Consider the following 21,115-nt stretch of genomic DNA (forward strand, 5'->3'; position numbering starts at 1 on the left):
TGGTCTAGCCTTTCTATGCACACGACAAAAGACATGTTAGAACAATAGACTTTCCCCCACCGCTTTGGGGGAGACCCTGGTTGGGAGTGTTAGGGGTTGAGGTGGGAAGTAAAAGTCAAGGCTAAAGGAATGGAATCAGCAGGATGTCATGAGGACAAGATTCTGCCTGAACAAGAAAGTCTCATTTGCCACCAGGAGCCCTAAAGGGAACATTCCCCTGTCCTCTGCAAGGCATCTCCTAACCTCCTATCTTACATGGACGCCCTCTCAGGAGTCATGGGACAAATGTGATTGCTGGAGAGATGAGGCAGGTCAGTTAGATGGGGTGGAAAGGTGAGGTGGAGAGAGGGCCAGGTAGGCTGGTGAGTGGCGGAGAGGCCACAGTGGGGGCCTGTGTCCAGCCCCATTTGACAGACAGGTTGGAAGGAGTCAGGGCAGCAGAGTGCAGTGGGCCTAGAAGGCTGTGTTTATGGTTCTGAGGTGTGGGCAGCCTTCTCAGCTGCTGCCCCTTCATGCCACTTGGAGGGGCACTATCCTTCCGGATGCAAGCTGCAACCTGTCAGTGGGTCATGAAGTCATTGTCGAGGTTGTGTTCAACTGTTCAAAAATTGAGAACAGGATAAAATATAGAGTGTACACATTTTGTAAAGGAAAGTGCTATTGCATGAAACTTTAAATACACATCACTGGCCTGGCAGGTCTGGGCCTTAGTGTCTGGGAAGAGAGACCTGGATGTGGAGAAAAGGCAGAAATGACACAGCCATTTCCACAAGACCAGCTTTTAATATGACTGTGATTTGAAGCACGAATAAATAAACTCCAAAGAAAATGGTAAAACCAAACCAAACCAAACCTAACCTTAGAACATCAAAACCAAAAAAAAAAAAAAGGGAAAAAAATCATAAAACAAAACCCAAACAAAAATCTCCAACAGACAAACAAAAAGCACCCCCCCCAATAAAAAAAGAATCAGACTGTACAAGCTGTGTCACAGGGAGAGAAGAACGACATGGCTCCATGGATGGATACTGGGATCGCCCAGGACACTGTGCCACCTTCACAGGCGCTGGGGCAGGAGGGAGGTTGGTGCTGGTCACCTGAGGTGCCGGAGCCCCATGGGCCAGTTTGGGGGAAAGGGGTTGTGGGCAGGTTAAGAACCTTCACGAACTACACAAGGATCGAACATAGTAGAGTCCTGCAGTTTCCCTCTTGATTGTGCAGTTTTAGTGCCAGCGTGGCCTCATGGTGGCTTTGGGGCTGGAATCTGGACCCACTGCACTGGCGGCAGAGCGGACGCTGGAAACTGCACGGAGGAATATCATGTACAAGACAGATGTGGAGGTGGCGCCATAAGAAGTCTGAGCATGCAGGTGCTTTATACATCTGGCAGTGAGATGTGATGGCAGGTTGGTTCTTGGACAGTTCCAGAGTGTGACTCATCTCTCCTACGAGGGACGCACGTCTGGGCCCAGGGACGCTTCATGTCAGACGTGGCCGGAGTGAGGTTTGGCAGAAGTTTGCAATGTGTGCATAGGGGGCTCTTGCTTCTTTCTGTCGTCAGGGGCCATCCCACCTGAGCTTGCTGTCCCCTGTCTTGGGTCTTGGGCCTTAAGGTCTGTTTGGAGGGTGCTGGGTCGCCCGAGAGGTGTCAGCAGGCAATCTCCTCCAAGGTGCCCAACGCTGTCTGCAGGGGCACATTCACAGTGTGGCTGATGGTTTCAGAGTGGTTTGGCATCGTGTCACAAGTGCTCTGCAGGGAAAGAGAAGGCATCTGTCATTCACTCAGCAAACATCCATTGTGAGGCCAAGCAGGAAGGGTGGAAGCCCCTGAAGGCCAGAACCAGAGCTGATCAGAGCTTTAGGGTTAAACTGGCCCCAGGGAAAAGCAGCTGTGTGTCCCCTGAGGAGCATGGGGTTGAGATGCTCTGAATCTTTGGGTGGTTCTCAGGCTGCAGTGGGCAGGAGGCTGGGAGACTGGCTAGGGATTTGGGGGAGATTTAATGGGGAGAGAGCTGGGGGAGAAGGAACAAGATGAAGGGAGGCCACGAGGCTAAGGCATTAGCCTCATGGAAGGAAGGAAGGGGACAGGCGGGGGATGGGGAGGTAAGAACCACTTGCTGGGAAGTTACTATCAACTAGGTGCTGTGTTGATCTATTTATAGGCATGATCTCACTTAATCCCCATGACAACTCTCTGAGGTCCTATGATCATATACAGATGCTCACGGAGGTTAAGTAACTTTCTCCCCCTCCCCCTGCCCCCAGCATGATTAGGAGAAGGGACCTGGGATCCAGTCAGACCATCTGAGACCAGACCTGGGTCCCTTCCACACTGCCCATCCCTTCAGCAGAGACCTTCTCTGTTCAGCAGAAGCTGCACAAGTCCAGAGAATCAGAGCAAGACTTTGAGCCTGGGAGATGGGCAGAGAGACATTGTCCAGAACAGAAATTGGAGCCCATGTAGAAGTGGCTCAGATTCATTTGGGACTGGTTGACTTCAAGGGGCAATGGCCTTTCAAGGCATGTGGCTGTCCCAGGGTTGGAGGTGCTGACTGGGGACCCACCACTGGGTTTGGAACACCAGCACTACCTCTACCAGTCAACCAACCTGAGCCCAGGAGTGGACTAGGTTTGGGAAGAATGATGGAAGCCACAAACTACCTCTCTGGCTGTAGGAAAGAGGTGGAGTAGTTAGAGGTTCTTGGAGTCTAGCTCTGACACTCAAAAGTTGTGCGACTCTGGCCTCAGCAGCCTCATATACGAGAAGGAGATAAAGATAGGTCTTTCTATAGGGTGACTGTGAGGCTGCAGTGACATAGTGCACATAGGCACACAGCACACTGTGCCAGGCAAACAGTTGTCAGTAAGCTCTAGTGGGTATGATCGCTATCAACTTCACCAGGTCCCGTGCTTTGTCCCCTTCAAATGGGATGGATGCCAGTGACATTCAGCTTGCATTTTGTCACCTTGGGGGGAATAAGGAAGTAAACCTACATAGATCCTCTCTTGCTCTCCCCAGGCTGTGAAGTGAGGGGAGCAGCTGCCTGGCTTAGGAGAAGCTGTATTGGACCATGCAGAACCCATCCTGGAGTCATTTCCTGGAATTAGTTGCAGTCATGGCTTACCCATCGACCGTTGGGATGGGGTTTGGTTGGAGTGTCCTTGGACTTGGGGACTAACAGATTGTCATAAGCCACAGAAGGCTGTGCAGTGAATCACATCCCTCCTGCCCAGCCTCAGTGTCTGGCTTCCTATCACCCGCAGCCAAAGGATCCCTGAAACTTCTAACCCCGGAGCTGCTCTTACCACATTCTCATCATGGCTCCCTTCATCCTCCTCTTTTCCAAGCAGGTCTAATAGCTTCTCTTTGATCAGCTGCAAGAAAAGCAAAAAGGAGATGGTTAGGCCAGGAGAATGGTGCAAAGGCTCCCTCCATTGGGCTCCACTGGGGAACCACAGAGGCAGCAACCATCTGGTTGTGGTCTGGACATTGCATGGCAAGAACCAGGCCTGGCTGACAGCCTTAGGGTCCCCTCCGTCTCAACCCGACTTTGGCCAACATAGCATTTTTTTTTTTTTTTTTCAGGAGGGAGAGAGAGAGAGAGAGAGAGGGAGGGTCCTGCTTTGCAGTGTCAACCTCTTTCTCTTCTGGATGTAGAGTGTAGATAAGCAGAAGGTGCTGGTAGGACTGGCTCCATATTGGTCCCTAAGAGCAGCCTGGGACTCCCTTTTGAGACTCGGTCTGGGAGACAAGGTCATTCTTTACTTTCCAGCCTGACAACTCTGCAATTTACAAGATGAGGGCACACTTGTACTTCTAACATTTTATTCCTAACAATAAAGGGAAATTCTTAAATATGTTACAAGTTTTCTTAAGCATTAATAAACTAAGAATAAAATCTGGCCATGGAACCTTATTTAGATTGGGGTCATCTTGCTGAGAGGCACGAGAGTCTCAGAGGATCTCAGTCTTGGGGCTCCATGGCTCCCCATGGTTCCCAGCATCGCTGGCCATGAACAGCCAACCTTCCCTGGGAGACAGACTGCTGCTCTGTGAGCATTTTACTGGCATAGGATCAAGAGGTCCTGGGGCACTTTGCAGGTCTGGGCATGCCTTAGAACTTCTGGGACCATTGCCTGTTTCAGGAGGGCACACTGGGGTAAAGGGCTCTTCACATTTCACAGCCAGGGAACTGGGAGCCTGCCAGTGAACACTGGGGCAGTCCAGAGCCTGGGAAAGACTCATCCATAGACTGTGCTTCCTGGTGCAGGTTAGCCTGCTAACGCCATGCTGTTCTCCAGGTGTCTGACTGAGCCCTTGGAGCTCTTTGGTCAGGTTAACCCTCTGCAGAGAAGTCTAGGAGCTTGCTCACTACTGGTCTGGGTCTCGGGGAGCTGCCAGAGCTGACAAGTTCAGTTCCAGGCACTCTGGAAGCCTGAGGAACCTTCTGCTGTGTGAGGAGATTTCCAGCTGCCTCTTGAGGGAGCCATCTCCCTACACTGGAGGCAGCTGGTGCTTGGGGATTGATGTGGACTGCTGGGAAATGTCCCTTCCCTAAGACTGGCTGGACCATAGAGGACACCGTCCAGGGGATGGGCTATTCAGAGGGTAGGCCTGTGCATGGTGTGTGTGTGTGTGAGTGTGCATGCACACATATGTGTGTTTGTGGTGTATGTTTGAGTGTGGTGTGTGTGATATGTATGTGTGTGATGTGTGATTGTGTGTTGTGTATGTGAGTGTGTGTTGATGTTGATATATCCATGGTATGAAGCCACCACCACCAACCTTGCTGTAGGAGGGGGCAGGGCTGACCTCAGAACAGTCTGGACCCTTCTTCCCATCCTCCCACTCCTTCCCTACAGGTAGACAGCCCATTACTCTTCCAGCTCCCTGAGGATAGGACCGTGGCTTCCATTTCTCTTATACCACCCCTCCTTAAGACTCCCCTCCCCGAACCCTGTGCCTAGTATTGGGCAATGAAAGATATAGGTGGGCAGCAGGAGGAGTGGGCTCTGGGTTGGGGGAGCGAGGTGCCTCCACCATGCCTTGTTTCTGAGCCTGGAGGTGTGCGGAGGGCAGGGTCACTTCCCTGAGGACAATCCCATCTTACCTCATAAATATAATCAAAGAGCTCTAGTATTGTAAGGATACTAGCACCAATAAACAATCCCATCTGACCACCAATGTCACCTGGAAAGAGAGGGAAAAGACCAAAGATTTGGTTTTACTCACACAGCTCCCAGGACGGTGAGAAGAGGCACAGAACTTGGAAGCCAGAGCTCCTGAACAGCGTCTCCTCCGTGGGAGCCTGGGCTTGTCATGAGAGGGCCAGGCCTCCAGCAGGGCCACCCCCATCGCACACCACACAGCTCAGGGAGCCAAGTGTGTCGGCACCCAGTGGGGTGGGGACTGACCTGACCACTTATTGGAGGGGCTCACAGGCTTGTTTAATCACCCTCAGAACCACACTGGGTCCTATGTGACCCTCCACTGAGAATAGAGACAAGATGTGCGGGCCCTTGCCGTGGACAAGGGTGCAGTCTAGCCTCATACACTTGTGTCTGGTGCCCTGGGTATGGGTCTCAGGAGCAGTGGCATCACAGATACCCCCTCTACCCCCACCGTCATGGCATGGCCTTCAGGACCACCTAAGGGCACCTTCCACTCTTGGGATAAGGTCATAGATATCTCCCCTCTTCTGCCCAAGGGTCAATGGTCAATGGTCTCTTTCTAGAGTGGAAGTTGTCACCCTGGGATGTCAGGTTTCCCTTGGTCAAAGTTTTCTAGATTTGTCTTCCAGTCCTTTGCATTGACTCTCCTGGGAGACTTTTCGTCTGTGTAGATGCCTGGATGTACTTTAGGCCTGGAGAATCAGAACCTCTGGGGTTGAGTTCTGAGCATTGTTGAAGTTCCCTGGGTGGTTCTCAGGTCCACCAGGGGTTTAGAATAATCTTCCTGGGAGGACTTCAGATGGCTGAAACCTCTCCTGAAAGTGAAGACCAAGTGCATGGGCACTTGGGCACTTTTGGCAAGAGAGACCTCAGCTCTCATCAGGTTCTCAAAGGGTCTGGACTCCTCAGAAGCCTAAGATACTCTGCTCCAGAGGCAGCATGTAGAACACAGGGCTCTGGGGTGCAGAGTGGAGTTCAACGTGTGCGGCTTTGACAAGCCCTAACCTTCCCAGTAACCTTGCCTCCAAGGCATGTGTGGTGGTGGTGGTGAGGAGTGGGGTAGAGGATCAGAACCGTCGAGTCCCTCCCAGCTCCAATGGCTGGCCGTCAGTCTCCTGGCTGACTGGGGAGCAGGGCGGGAATGAAGGATGTTCTTAGCAGGAGTGGACCCTTAGTCTGAGGACTTTCTGATGTGTAGATCTCCCCCACTGCTCCCTCACACATGGCTGAGCGAGCCCAACACCCCAGACCCCCAGGTGAACCAGCAGAGATGGTGGTGGGAAGGGGGATCCTGGGGGGATTTGACACTAGGCTCAAATGACTCACCTTGGTTTCCTTCCCTCCCCGTCACTCTCTTGAACGTGCTTCATGCAGGCTTACTGGGGAGTGTGTACTTCTGTATATGTCAAGCATGTCAAGGTGTTTGCGTGCAGCATGATGAGACTGTAGTGGTGTGGGGAGGGTTTGTTCTGGGGTGGGTGTGGTGTGTGTGTGCACATATTTATCTAGAAGGAGGCAGTACATCTGGCCACTGATGGCTTTATGTGGGTGGCTATCTGTTTTGGTTAGGCATGCTGAGTGTGTGTACGCATGGGTGACTGTGAGTCTGTGGAGGCAGATCGTGTGTAAGCATGTGTAGGTGTGGGTGTGTTCCGTGTGTTATGCAGGTGAATGTGAGGAGTATGTCTGCCAAGGCTGTGTGCATGGACATGTGTCTGAAGCTGTGTGGTTGTCAGGTGGGGCCTTGTGGGTGTGCACATGGGCACACGGACCCGGAGGTTGGCATGCATGTGTGCAGGTTGGGGTGGGGGATCCCTTGGGTTGGGTGAGCGCCTGGACAGTGTGCATGTGTGTCAACACTAGGTGGTGGCAAGGAAAGGCTGGGCTGGGCCTGATCGTTGAGGGTGTGCAAGTGGCACACGCTCTCATCACAGGAGGTACAGATGGCAGCACGATTTCCTCAGTGAGCTATTCTGGGTGGGAACAAGATGCTGGGAACAAGCTCATCCTCATATCTGATGCAGATATGACAGATTCAGAGCTTAGGCCCTCCTTGTTCTGTGTGTGTGTGTGTGTGTGTGTGTGTGTGTGTGTGTGTGTAGGGAAGGAGGGAGAGAGAGAGAGAGAAAGAGAGAGAGGAAGAGAGAGAGGGAGGGAGAGAGAGATGCTGGGGAGGGAAGAGAAGCGGGGAGGCACATTATGAGTCATTTTTAGGAAATAAAGGTCAGACATCAGGTTTGGGTGAGGGAGCAGGACCTCTACTTTGGGGCCCAGCTCATGAATCTTTTGGCTAGGTACCTTTGACCACAATGACCTCCAAGGGCTGAGTGACAGCCACCTTAACTCAGCTGGAACTGAGCTATGACTCAGTCCCTAGTTTCCTAGAGCAAGTGTAGAAATGCTCAGATGGACCTTGGTCCCTGGCATAAGAGCAACAAGCTCATAAAGTGGGTCTAATTAAATTTATTCTGCACAAGAGGAGCCTGAGGTTCAGCAAGGTGAAGACACTTGCCCAGATTCTCATAGCTGTTATGCAGCAACCCTCGGGTTTAAAGCCAGCCCTTCCTTCTATACTTCCAGGCAGACTGTACCTGTTGCTCCTGGGATGCTACTGTCACCTACTTCCATCACAGGGACAAGAGACATTTCTTCCTTAGGGCACAGGCATTGCACTATTTATTGAGAGTGGGTGGGAGTTGGCAGAGGGCTCCATGGGCAGGTCCTTTGACCATCCACTCTCAGAGGTCTTGTGAGTTTTGGACTGGACTGGGGCAGGGTTGAAATTAACTCCCTGTGTCCACTGTGTGCCCATGAGTCCAGGGCAGCTGAGGTGAACGTGTGTGGGGTGGCAGTCAGGTTGGTGGAGCTCTGGGGCAGTGGGCCCTTCTTGTGTGTTTGACAATGGACTCTTGTTCTAGGGTGCAGCACCTGCCTTCTTGATGCAGCAACAGTGCTTTCCAGGCGGGATTTCATCAGGGACCCTGGCTGTGTGTTGGATGCCTGGGGACCACCCACAGTTGAGCATCTTCTTCCCTCCTTCCTACAGCTCTTTGCGCCTTCCATGCCCCAGGATACTGACTCCATCCAACCCAGGGGCAGAAGACTGTGGAACCCAAGAAAGCAGGGCTGGAAGGGTCCTGAGAGACCAGTGAGTTCAACCTCCTCATTGCACAGAGCCGGAAAAATGGCCTAGACTGAGCATGGAGCTGGGCCTAAGATCTCCACCACACTGGTGTCTTTCCCTTCTGGGCCAGGAGCAGTGCAAAGAAAGAGCCTCCTCAGAAGGCTTATATACCTGTGTGTCTGCCTGCCCACCCCACCCCCCGGAAACGTGGAAATTTGGGCAATAGACACTCTCACTTACCAAGTAAGGCTGCGACTTCATATGCTTTCTTCTGTTCAATTGTCTCGTAATTGAGAGCTTCAAAAAAGATATCCAGAACGAGGATGTTCTCTCTGCAGAGGGAATATTCAGTACCACACACAGTTAGATCCATCGGCGTTCACAGGATTGCCTGAATCAGCTTTGCCAAGAACGGATGGAAGAATGGAGGCCCAGGGAATCTGCCCAGAGGAAGAGCTAGAACTGGAAACCAGGAGCCCTGACTCCTGCCTGGGACCACAGGCCTTCACTAGCTGCCCTGACTGGCCCCTCTTTCTACCCGCCTCTTGGTATGTTTCCAGGATTCCTGCCTGTCTTCCAGGTTGCAGAGCCCCCAAGAGCCTGCCTAGGTCTTTAGTAAGAAAACGAGTCTAGTAACCTCCTGACCAGGCTGGTGTTGGCTGGGATACCTGCCCAGATGACCTCCTGGGTGATCCTGCCCACTTCTGAGGGTCCCTCAAGTCCCTCGGGACTGAGAACAAGCTTCTCCTGGCAGGAGACCCTGCCCTGGCATTGCTGAGCAGCTGCCAAAGTCAGGGGATCTTCTAGGGAGCAAGCCTCTGCTGGCTGGGGTTTCCTGGCAGAAGCGCCGCGGCTCCCTTCACACCTCTCCTGTAGGCAGGTGTGTTAACGAGGCCCATCTTGGCAGTGAAAGTCACTACCGCCTGTGGAATGCCTGCTAAGCAGCGGGGCCTGGCATCTACGATTCCCATCTCCTCTAGCACTGCTCACCAGGCTCTCGGTGTCCCCAGTTCTCCACCTGTTGAGCAGAATCTGTCCTGGGTAGGTTCTGGCAACTGTCCTGACAGGAAGGAGTGTCTGGGAATGAGAGGAGCAAATTCTTCTCTCTCTATGCAGGAGTCGGTCTCCCCAGCTCTTGCCTGGTTTACGGTGACTGCCTCCTCACAGGCTTCCTTCTCCCCATCTGGCTTTCCACCCATCTTCTATACTGCTGCCTGAAGGGTCTTTCTAAAACAGTTAAGTTGATTCCAATTAAATAAAACTACAGTTCAGTTCCTTGGTCACACAGGCTGCCTTTCCAGTGCTCAACAGCCACGTGAGGCTAGTGGCTGCCACGCTGGGTGCCACAGGTATGGAATATTTCCATCATTGCATTGGAAAGCAGGGCTCTACAATACAAACTGAGCCTATCACTCACCTCCTAACTCTTCAGCAGCTTCTGGTTCTCTCCGGATAAGGTCTACCCCCTGCGCCCTACAGCCTTCCTCCTTATGGGCAGGGACCGATCCTTAACTCATCTTTGTCTTTATTCTGAATGCTGAACCCAGAGCTTGGAACACTATGGGTGCTCAATTAATGCTTGCGTGACTGAACTCCCACATTTGCCCTCCTCCACATTTCCCTCAGTTTCCTCCCAATCTAGCCCTCTTTCCACCTCCCCACCACACCCACTTCACTTACGAGATGTATTTTTCTGATTTGTTAAATTTCTTCTCAAGGTACTTGGCAGACGTCTTGCTGGGGATCTTTACCATGGAGAGCTCTTTGTTGTATCGGGTTAGGTTGCAGGGGGTCCTGCAGAGACAGTAATTGCTGTCCTTTTCCGCCAGCAGACCTGGGGTGGGGGAGAAGGAATGGGGGTCATAATCAGGTGTGGGGACTGGGGCTCCTGGCTCAGCCCGGAGGGCTGAAAGGGGGTTGGAAGGGGGTTCTGGTCCTAAGAAACAGGGCTGGGGGATTGTGGAGAGAAAGGAGCTGGGCTTTTGCTCTAGCCTGGGTCTTCTTTTCTTCCCTCTGATTCCTGTTACTGTCATGTCAATCTTTAAAGATTGTTCAAATATTGTCATTTTTGGAGAATAAGCTTCAAGGGAGTCCTAGCCCCCTCAACTTTTGGGGGCTTTTTTTTTTTTTTCTGCTCTTAACCTCAGTGTTCTCATTCACAAAGTGGCCCACCACCAAAGTCAGCATGGGGACCATTGTACCTGGAGCCCCAGGCTCCTTGGTGTTTCCGCTAGGCCTCCCTCATAGCCAATGCCCACCCCTCCACCTGCTGGGGTACAAATGTCCTCAATTCCTTTCCCTGGAGACAATCTCCCTGCAGTTGGGATCCATCTCTCTCTCTCCTCCCTTCTTCCAAACAGGTGAGGGAGTGTAAGCTTTTCCCTTGGACAGATTTCCTTCTTGGTCAAACTTGAGCCGGGCTCTTCAGAGCCTTCTCGACTAAGTCTTGATCTTGGCCCCATCCTTGCTGGGCCTACCTAGCCCTGCTTAGCAGGAATCCTGCTAAAGGCAGTTTAGAGAGAATCCCAGTCCTTGATACCTCATCACCCTGGCCAACCTCTAGCAAGCATCCTAAGTTGGTTTAGCAAGAATTCTCCTATCCCTGATAGCTCCTCCAAGTAATTTTCTCTCTACTGACTCCTTCACAACACTAGTTGGCTATGACCCACAGCTGTCTGCTGTCTTCTGAGTTGAGCCCCATCTTTCTCCCCTGTTCAATGGTCTTGACTCCTACCAGTAGCCTCAAAACGTCTTGCCATTTGAACAAGTGTCAGAATAACTTTTTTCTTTAGACCTCCCTCTTTACCTGCCTCTTTCTTTTCATTTTATCTCAGTGCTTCTGACTATCTTTGGATTTTTTCCAGTCTTTATTCCAAAGACTGAGTCTTCGAACACATCAGAAGTCACTCCTTCCCCTCCCATCCCTAGTCCTTCTGGAACCATCTGAATGTGCGTGTGCGTCAAGCTCTGTTCCCACTTAGCCCTGTCAGTTACAACTGCTGAATGAACTGGAGTGTATGTTGGCTACCATTCTCCCTGCTTGTCTTGATTATAATCCATTTTCCAGCTCTGCAGAAAGGCAGGCGTGGAGAGCAGGTCTAGCTTTGGGGCTGCAGCTCCTTTGTGGTTTCCTCCTCCCTCTCAGTGTTCCAGTTGGAGATCCAGCAGAGTTATTCTAAGTGGCAAATACCTAGTGGGCTGCCAGAGGAGGAGGGGGAGAGGGAGGGCTCTGTGCCTTCCATTTGCACACACGGAGTGTAAACCTGGCTTCACCTCCCTGCCTTCTCCCTTCTACCTGGGGCTCAACAGCATATTGGAAAGACTCATGGACTCTGGACTAACATCAGCCTCTCCGTGTGAACACCACTGGAGCGTGAGAGGAGGTATCACCAAGCTCCTCGGGGTGCTCCTTGTCCATCATCTCTCCATCTCTCCCTCTCCCTGCATGAAACTCACTTCATCTCCATCTCCACATCTGGACCTCCTTTCTCTCCCTCTGTTCCCTATAACCCTCATCTTCTTGCACCGATTACCTCCCATCCTTTCCATCTTCCTCTTCTCTCTGTCCTGTCCCTGCAGTGACCCCATCCTGCTCAGCCTCTTTCCTCCCATCCCCTCCCTGTTCCTTCTACCCCCACACCCAGATGATCCCCAGGATCTCAGTCTCACCGCCCCGCCAGTAACTTGGACCCCCAGTACTGACCTAGGGCAGGCTCTGCACACTCCTTGTGCTGTTCAGGGGTACAGAAAGGGGCATCCCCTGCAAAGAAGAAACACCCAGAGGGAGAGTTAGGCAGAACCGTGCATGCCAGCAGCACGGTTCCAGAGCAGTGAGTGCTTCCTGGTACCCAGCAGGAGCAGTTGACTGCCATCGGATTGTCCAAGGGGAGCATTGAGCAGAACTGGAAGGCCGATCTGCTCTGTGAGCTTAGCCAGGGTGTTCACCTCCCTGAGCAGGAGCCCATAGGGCCTGCGGACTAACTTCTCCCAGGTTGCTCTGTAGGTCCTACCTGCTCCCTTGGTGGCGGACGCGCTTGCCTGGAGGACTCAGGGCGGGAGGAGGTTAAATCCCTTCTGAGCCTGGGCGTGCATGATCTCCTTTAGCCTGCACAGGTAGGCTTCAGAGGAAGAAGCACGGAACCCCTTTCACCCCTTTCACCCAGGAGGTGTAAGCATCCTGCCTTCCCAGGACCCACAGCCGGTTGCCATGCAGGTGGGCTTTGGAGAGGGCCGAGTCTGATCCCAGGGCGGGGGCTCTTCTCAGCACACCACACTGCTCAGGTGGCCAGGGTTGCTTTGTGCTTCCCACTACTGTGCCCCGAATTCCACTCTAGTAATTGAGATACTATTTTACAGTAGTAATAGTAATAGTGTCTAGGATGGCATGATTAAAACTGCCGCTTTCCCTGTTTGCTTTTGGCTCAGGTTTCATAGGAGAAACGCCACTGGCTGGTGGCTCAGTCTGAGCCTTGGGCAGGTCACATTCATCAGTTTTGGATTATCCTCTTTTCCTAGAAGTCTGGGACCTTTTTTTCCTTTTATCAAGTGCTAGAGTTAAAGTCTACTGTATTGTCATTTCTTTGTCATTTACCCCAAACCCCTGTTTTCAGAGCTGAAGGACTGATATGCTTCCTTCTTTCCAATAATAATATTTTAGGTGGCATGTTTCCCTTTTCACTCTGTCTTCCAGGAGGCCCAGAGGTAATTTTAACGTGATTATTTTAAGCAACATAAATTTATTGTCTTATAGTTTTGAGGTTAGAAGTCAGTCACAGGTCTTAAGGACTAAAATCAAGGTGTTGGGAGGGATGGGTTCTTTCCTGGAGGTGTGGGGGAGAGTTCATTTCTTGCCTTCCCAGTTTCTGAAGTTCATGTTCACTGGCCACTCACATTCCTTCATCTTCAAAGTGAATAAAATTACATCTCTCTGACCCTTCCTTCATAGGCTCCTCAGACCCTAGCTGGGGAAGGGGAGTTGATTTCCTTAACCCCTATGGTGAGATCATCTCTCCATTGTAAAGATGGCCCCTTTAGACAAAGATGATTTTAAAGATCAATAATTCTAATTTTAGATCACTCACTAAAGACACTACTGATTGATTACTAATGAAGTAATCCAGAACCTAACTATGAGGATATTCACTCCATGGTGGGTTATAACAAAAATTGGTGAGGAACTCAGTGTTCAATAAGGATTTTGTTAAATAAACTGAAAGTATGTTATCATCATGAAACAGCAACCATGAAATGGAGTGGCAATGTTCCTGGCACATAGAAGGTCTTCGCCCAACATGAATTTTAGTTTCCTCTTGTCATGTGCCAACACAACCCCTCACTTGCACTTTGCAAAGCACTTTTTTGTGACCTGACTTAATTTTGTCTTTGTAGCAGCTGATTGTGTTTTGAAGTTAGCGAAAGTGAGAACAGAGAGGGTTAGTAATTTATACCAGGTCACATAGCAAGTAGAGGAGCCTCAAAGAGAAGCCAAGGCCCTGCCTGCAGCCTCACTCATCCTTTCATGCTGCAGCATCAAACTCCTGCCACAACCAGCTCTCACTCTGCACCTCTGTCTGACATACCAGCTTCCTCTAATGAGACGGCTATATGCATTATTAGTCTGACAACGGAAGTGTCAGTACATGCACATTTATTTGCTGGCTAATAGACTTTTGCCTCACTTGAGAGAATGCTAGACATTTGGATGCAAGAAGGGGAACATCTGGAGGAAAGCAACAGACATCTGGATGTTAAAACATGTACCACGTCAGGTTGCAAGAATTGCCAACACCCAGTGGTCTGGACACGAAACTCTCTCAGGTAAGAGCAGCAAACAGTTGGCAGACATATTGAACACTGGGCTGAATGTTTTCCACACATCTGGGCACTCCTGGACACTAGGACACTGCCATGGTCGCTGGACTGAGTGTTTCTATCTGCAGTGTAAATATTCAGGAACCAAATGACAGAGCAACATCTCTTTGAGTTCTTGCAGAATAGGTGACATTTTCCCCATCATGGTGAGAAATGCAAAGTGGGTCCCATGTGGTCCCCGGCACCAACCTGGCATGTGGACCATGCGGCAGTTGCAGTTCTCCACGATGTAGCGGGTCTCACAGTCAATCCGACAGGCGGTGATACTGTAAACAGGAAAGAAGTCGAGCCCCATCTCCGAGGACCGGCACTCACCCCACGGCGGGGGCAGGTATGTGAGCTGCAAGAGGAAGGAGCGGGCAGTGGTTATCCCCGGAGGAGGACGCTGGGTCAGCCTCGACAGACGGCTATATAGCATCAACACCATGACAACCTCCACGCCACCGACCTCACAGACCCTCAGCCTCTGGCACCCATAGGAGTTTTCTGACCTCATCTTTTACCACCTTCCAGAAATGCACCCCTCAGAGCCTCTTACCACCCTGGGTCTTCCCACCTCCACGCGTCATCTCTCACCTTTTAGAAAGACCCAGCCAAGTTGTACCTCTTGGCTTAAGACGTGGGAACCCCGTACCTAGACCTGGAGAAGCAAACCCAGAGGAGGGCTCAGGATGAGCATCACCATTGAATCGCCGTTGTTATTTGTGATCCTAGTCATGCTGTGGATGACACCCCTTGGGGAGAATGACACTCCCATTCTCAGAGGGCCAATGGCCATACATTTTCTTCTACCATTTACAGTGCTTGCCTGATGGGGATGGGGAGGGAGAAGGATGCGAGAATTGATGTTTGTTGAGCACTTAGGATGTGTTAAGGCCCAAGGTAAGTCTTTCACACCTGTTTCTTAAGATTGAAGAATAAAAAAAAATGATAAAATATACAAATTTTAAGTGTTCAGTTTGAGTTCTGATAAATGTATAATTATATAACAAGCACACCAACAAAGACTCAGGGCATTTGTCACCCTAGAAAGTCCCTTCCCGTCCCTTTCCAGGCAGTCCCCCTTCTGCCCAGGCAATCACTTTTATGGATTCCTGTAGCACAGCTTGGCTTGCCTGGTCTCACCACATAATTGCAAGTTTCATTATATATCCGTCTGGCTTCATTCACGCAACGTGTTTTTGAGATTTTTACCCACGCTTGCTTTGGGAATTCATTCCCTTTTATTTTTTCTGAGGAGTGTTTCATGTCTGAATGCGCTACAGTTTGTTTATTTGTTCCCCCGATGATAGGTGTTTGGGTTGTTTCCAGTTTTTGGTAATTATGAAAAAGTGCTGAACCTTTATTTAGAAGTCATTTTGTGGACAGGTATTTGAGTCAGTGACTGGAGTGGAATAGCCAGATGATAAGTGAGACGTAGTTGTAATTTGATAAGAAACTGCTCAGCTAGCATCTAAAGGGTTCTGCTATTTTATATTCCCACCAGAGGGTATGAGTTCTAGTGTGTCCACATCCACGTCAAATATTGAGATTGGCATCTTTTGGATCTTTGTCCTTGTTGGAGGTGTAGCTGTATCACAACACTGTTTTTACTTGTAGTTCCCTGGTCATCGATGATTTGGGGAACAATTTTATGGTCATTCATACCTTCTCTTGTGTGAAGACTCTTTCCAAGTCTTTTGCCCATTACCCCCCGCCCCGCAAAAAAAATCTTGTTTATATTTTACTTTTACTATTGAGTTGTGAGAATTCTGCACGTAATCAGGATATAAGTTCTTTGTCAGATATATTTATCATGAATATTTTCTCTATGTCTCCTATAGTCTGTGGCTTACTTTTCGCTTTTCTTAATGGTATTGAATTTGCCTACTTTTAAAATCAACTTCGTTAATATAAAATTTATATATAATAAAATGCATCAAGTTTAATGTGCATTTGTGTGTGTGTGTACTGGGGATTGAACTCAGGGGCACTTAACCACTGAGCCACATCTCCAGCCCTAATTTTGTATTTTATTTAGAGGCAAGGTCTCACTGAGTTGCTTAATGCTTCGCTTTTGCTGAGGCTGGTTTTGAACTCGTGATCCTCCTGCCTCAGCCTCCAGAGCTTCTGGGATTACAGGCGTGCACCACCATGCCTGGCTTTTTTTTTTTTTTTTTTGGTGCTGGGGATCGAACCCATGGCCTTGTGCTTACAAGGCAAGCACTCTACCGACTGAGCTATCTCTCCAGCCCCATGCCTGGCTTTAATGTACAATTTAATTAATTTAAAACAGATTCATGTTTATAAAATCACCCTAACCAAGACATAACACTTCTAATAGCTCCCCAATTACCCTATTTGCAGTCAAGCCCTCCTTACCAACCCTCAGGCAACCACTGGTTTGCCTTTGGTCATAAACCAACTTTGCAGTTCTAGGATTCTATAAAAATAGAATAAGAGAGTGTGATTCCTTTGTGTCGAGCTTCTTTCTCTTAGCATAATGTTTTAAAATTCATTCACGCTATTGCATGTATCCGTAGTTTATTCTTCTTTATATTTGGATTTTATCCCTCATTTCTAGTCTTCATTCTTACCTCACTGAATTGGCTAGAAATTCCAGTACAACATTGGAAAAACCTGGAGAAAGAGGATGTCCTGGCCTTGTCTCTGATCTCAGGAGGAAAGGGTTCGTTGTTTCAACATTATAAACGTTAGGCATGTATTTTTCTTAGATACCCTTGTTGGGTTGAAGAATTCTTATCCTATTCCTAGTTTGTTGAGAATTAAAAAAAAAAAAAACCATCAGTGAGTATTCTATTTTGACTAATGTTTTCTGCTTATGTGGAGATGATCATTTAATTTTTCTCCTTTGTTCTGTTAATATGGTGAATTATGTTGATTGAGGTCAACATGTTGAACCCCACCTTGTGTTGCTGGGTAAACCCCACGTGGTCATGATTTATTATCCTCTTTATATAGAGCTCTATTTGATTTGCTAATATTTTGGGGAAGATTTTTGTCTCTTTGTTCAAGAGGGTATTTATTTAATTTAGTTTTGGTAAATTACAGGCAGGCTCAGGAGGCTGAGGCAGGAGGATCACATGTTCAAAGCCAACCTCAGCAACAGCAAGGCACTAAGCAACTCACTGAGACCCTGTCTCTAAATAAAATACAAAATAGGGGTGGGGATGTGGCTCAGTGGTCAGGTGCCCCTGAGTTCAATCCCTGGTACCCCTCCCCCCCAAAAAATTAATTTACTTTTCTTATAATATCCCTGTCAAGTTTGGGTATTGGGATTACACTGGCCTCATAAAAAGCATTATGAAGTGTTTCCTTTTTCTGTTTTTGGAATTTGTGTAGACTTGGTTTCATTTCTAACTTAAATGCTTGGTTGAATTTACCAGTGAAGCCATCTGGACCTGGTGATTGTGTATGTGCATGTGAAGATTTTAAATTATGAGTTCAATTCCTTTAATAGATATAGAGACATTCAGATTTTCTATTTCTTCATGCACTAGTTCTGGTAACTTGCAGTTTTTCCCCCAAGGAATTTGTTCATTTTATCTAAGTTTTTAAATTTATTAGCATAAACTTGTACATAATATTCATTTATCATTTAAAAATATCCGTCAGAGCTGTCGTGATGGCCTCTCATGCTGAATGGTGGTAATTTGTGTTCTCTTTCATTTTCCTTGCTATTGAGATTTAATTTATTAATGCTTTGGCCAGAAAACATATTATCCATGGTTTTATTCCTTTAAAATTTATTGAGGTTTGTTATATGGTCTAGCATATATTCTATCTTGGCGAATGTTCCACATGCACCTAAAAATATGTACATTTTGTAATTCTTGGTATAGTATTCAGAAAAGGCAATTTTATTATGTTATTTGATAGTGTTACCCAATGCTTCTATATTTTTTCTGAATCATTTTTGTCTACTTTGTAAAAAATCAATTAATGAGAAAGGGATGTTGCTGTCTCTAACCATAGCTATGAACTTGTTCATTTTTCTTTATGTTCTGTCAATTTTTGCTTTGTGCATTTTTGGAACTTATTATTAGTTGCATGCATATTTAGGAGTGTTACATCTTTCTGATGAATTGATCTTGTTATCATTGTGAAATAATCCTATTTATCTCATGCATTATAATGGTCTTGAAGTTCACTTTGTATGCTATAGACACAGTAACTTTCCTATGCTTACTGCTCTTTTTCCATTCTTTATTTTGTTTTTGTCCATTCTTTTACTTTTAACCTGACAGAATCTTTATATATTTAAAGTATATCTCTTGTAAACAGCATATTTGAATGTTGCTATTGTATCTTATCTGACATTCTCTGCCTTTCTATTGGAGGGTTTCATCTATTTACACTTAATGCAATTCTTGATACATTTGAATTAAAGAACCATCTTGCTCTTTGTTTCCTCTTTGTGGCCATTTTTGTATCTTCTTTCTTTCCTTATTCCCTTTGGGTTAACTGAATATTGTTTTAGTAATTCATTCTACCTCTTCTATTGGCTTTCTATTTGTTCTCTTTGTATTATTATTATTTTTAATTATTGTTCTAGCCTTTATAATATTCATCCTTAATTTATCAAACTCTACCTTGAATTAATATCTCACAATTTTACACATAGTTCTGTTTACATTTTTCTTTATGCTATTTTTTTTTACTTCTACATCAATTATAAACACTGTAGCCCAAAGGCAATATTATTTTTGCTTTAAATCGTCCATTGAATTTTTAAATTCTTAAAACAATTTTAATTATTTTTTTAGTTGTCAATGGATCTTTTGTTTAATTTTATTTATTTATATGTAGTGCTGAGTATTGAACCCAGGGCCTCACACATGCCAGTTAAACACTCTACTACTGAGCTACAACTCCAGCCACATAGCCCACTGAATTTTAAAGAAATTAAGAAAGCTTATATTTTACAATTACTCACATATACATTTCATTCTTCATCACTTTTACTATAGATCTGAATTTTCCATTTGATATCATTTTTCTTTAGGCTGAAGAAATTCTTTTTAACATTTATTATAGAATGGGTTTACTTATGGCAAATTTTCTCATATTTCATTAATCTATGGGATATTTTAGTTTTTTCAGAAACATATTTTGGCTATAGATTGAATTATTGGTTGATAACTATTTTTCTTTTAGTATTTCAAGGATGATATCCCTGTCTTCTGATTACTGTTTCTGAGAAGAATCAGTCATAATTCCCCTGTATGTATTATTCTGTTTTTTTTTTTTTTCTCTCTCTGGATGCTTTAAAAATTTACTAGCATCAATTTCCAGAAGTTTAGCTATGTCTTGCCTAAGTGTGATTTTCTTTGTATTTTTCCTGTTTGGAAAGGCTGAGAATAATAAATCTGAGGAATAATACTTTTTGAACAATTTGGAAAAAATATTAACCAATATTTCCTCAATTATTTTCCTGCCTTTTCTGTCTCTCTCTCTGGGATATCAGTTTTCTGTATGCTGAACTCTACAAGTCATTGGGGCTCTGTTCATTTTATTGTGTGTTTCACTTGGATGATTTCTATTAACTTGTCATCAAGTGAAATGTTCATGTATTGTTTTGTATCCAATCTGCTGTTGATCCCATTCAGCAATTTATAAATTTCAGGTATTGAATTTCTCAGTTCTAGAAATTTCATGTTTTTTTTAAGATTCCATATCTTGCTTAAAAATCTACTATTTACATATTTTCTGCAATTATTTAACATGTTTATCATAATCACTGTAAAGTTGCTCTCTTCTAATTCCAACAATGGGGTTATATGTAGATCTCTTTTTACTGATTGTTTATTTTTCTTTTCATGTTTTTCCTCTTACCTTGAGTGTCTAGTAGTTTTTGATTGTATACTAGACATTGTGAATAAATCTTGATGGTGACTCTGAATAGCTTACCTTCCTCTGTGTGGTATTGAGTTTTGTTCTGTGGGTATTTAAATTTATGGTGAATCACTTTGACTTTGTGGAGGCATTGTTTAAGGTTTTGTTGAAGGGCGGGCATATTTTACAGCTTTGCCCTTAGTCCTGAGCAATAGCCCTTGGTCTTGGAGTGATCTTTGCTCCTAAAGAATGACACTTCTGGGGCTTCAATGGGAAGCCTCTGTCATTTATCAAGTCTCTCTAATGGTGAGACATGAATTACGCCTCCATAGTGGCAGCTGCTGGAAGATTGCTGAGCTCATTCAACTGTTGTTTTCCTTCTAAGCTTCTTGGAGTCTCTCTCCATTCATACACAGTTCAAGATTGGCCTAAGATTTTAGGGACATATATATAAAAATCTGGGGGCTCCCTCTCTGAGTTCCTCTTTTCCAGGATTTTCTCTTCTAATTTTTAGCCCTTCTGGCAGCCCTGAATTTTGATTTCTGGTTCCTTAACTTTGTATCTGCTGATTTCTGCTTCAACTTTATCCCTAATATTTCTATAGAATTTTGAAATGCTCACAGGAGAGAGGTCAGGTAAATAAAAGTGCATAAAAGTGCATTTTGCCAAGTGTGGGTCCCTTCCTTCAAGGACTGTATATGCTTCAATTTGTTACTGCTTTTAGTCTCTCTTTAGTGCTGCCAAATAGTAGTTTTAAATATTTTATCTAGAGTTTATGATTGCTATTTCCAAGAAGGTTAGTCTGATCATAGCTACTCTACCATGACTCAGAACCCCAACTCTCAGTACTTATTTAATATTTACAGGACTTGCTGGAGGTAGGTGCTCCTATGTTTAGTTTATTGATGGGAAAACTGGGTTTCAGTGAGTGCCAGAGCCTGCGTGCGAACCTAGGAACTTCTGACTCGGCAGTTGTGCTTGTCACACTATACTGCTGCATTGCCACCATGGGGCAAAGAAATCAGGGGGGAGGAAGGAGAAAAATTCCAAGGAGGATTTTTCAGACCTCTGTCTTTTGTTTTTATCTAACTGCCCATTCCCCCTTCTCAGAAA

General features: G+C 46.7%; 1 protein-coding gene across 3 annotated transcripts in view; it reads right to left on the reverse strand.

The window, feature by feature from the left end:
* Nucleotides 1-775: 775 nt before the first annotated feature.
* Asic2 (acid sensing ion channel subunit 2) overlaps nt 776-21,115 on the reverse strand; it is a 1,061,026-nt gene continuing 1,040,686 nt past the window's right edge. For 2 of the 3 annotated variants that reach the window (XM_047547493.1, XM_047547492.1), the window contains exons 4-10: nt 14,357-14,507; nt 12,000-12,056; nt 9,977-10,130; nt 8,537-8,628; nt 5,112-5,191; nt 3,307-3,375; nt 776-1,750 (exon numbers count right to left, since the gene is read on the reverse strand). In XM_047547493.1, coding sequence (XP_047403449.1) covers nt 1,649-1,750; nt 3,307-3,375; nt 5,112-5,191; nt 8,537-8,628; nt 9,977-10,130; nt 12,000-12,056; nt 14,357-14,507 — 705 coding nt within the window. In that variant the 3' untranslated portion in view covers nt 776-1,648. The remainder of the gene's footprint in view (nt 1,751-3,306; nt 3,376-5,111; nt 5,192-8,536; nt 8,629-9,976; nt 10,131-11,999; nt 12,057-14,356; nt 14,508-21,115) is intronic. The other variant, XM_047547494.1, reaches the window with a different exon arrangement.

This window comes from Sciurus carolinensis, chromosome 3 (genome assembly GCF_902686445.1).
Source record: "Sciurus carolinensis chromosome 3, mSciCar1.2, whole genome shotgun sequence".
NCBI lineage: Eukaryota > Metazoa > Chordata > Mammalia > Rodentia > Sciuridae > Sciurus > Sciurus carolinensis.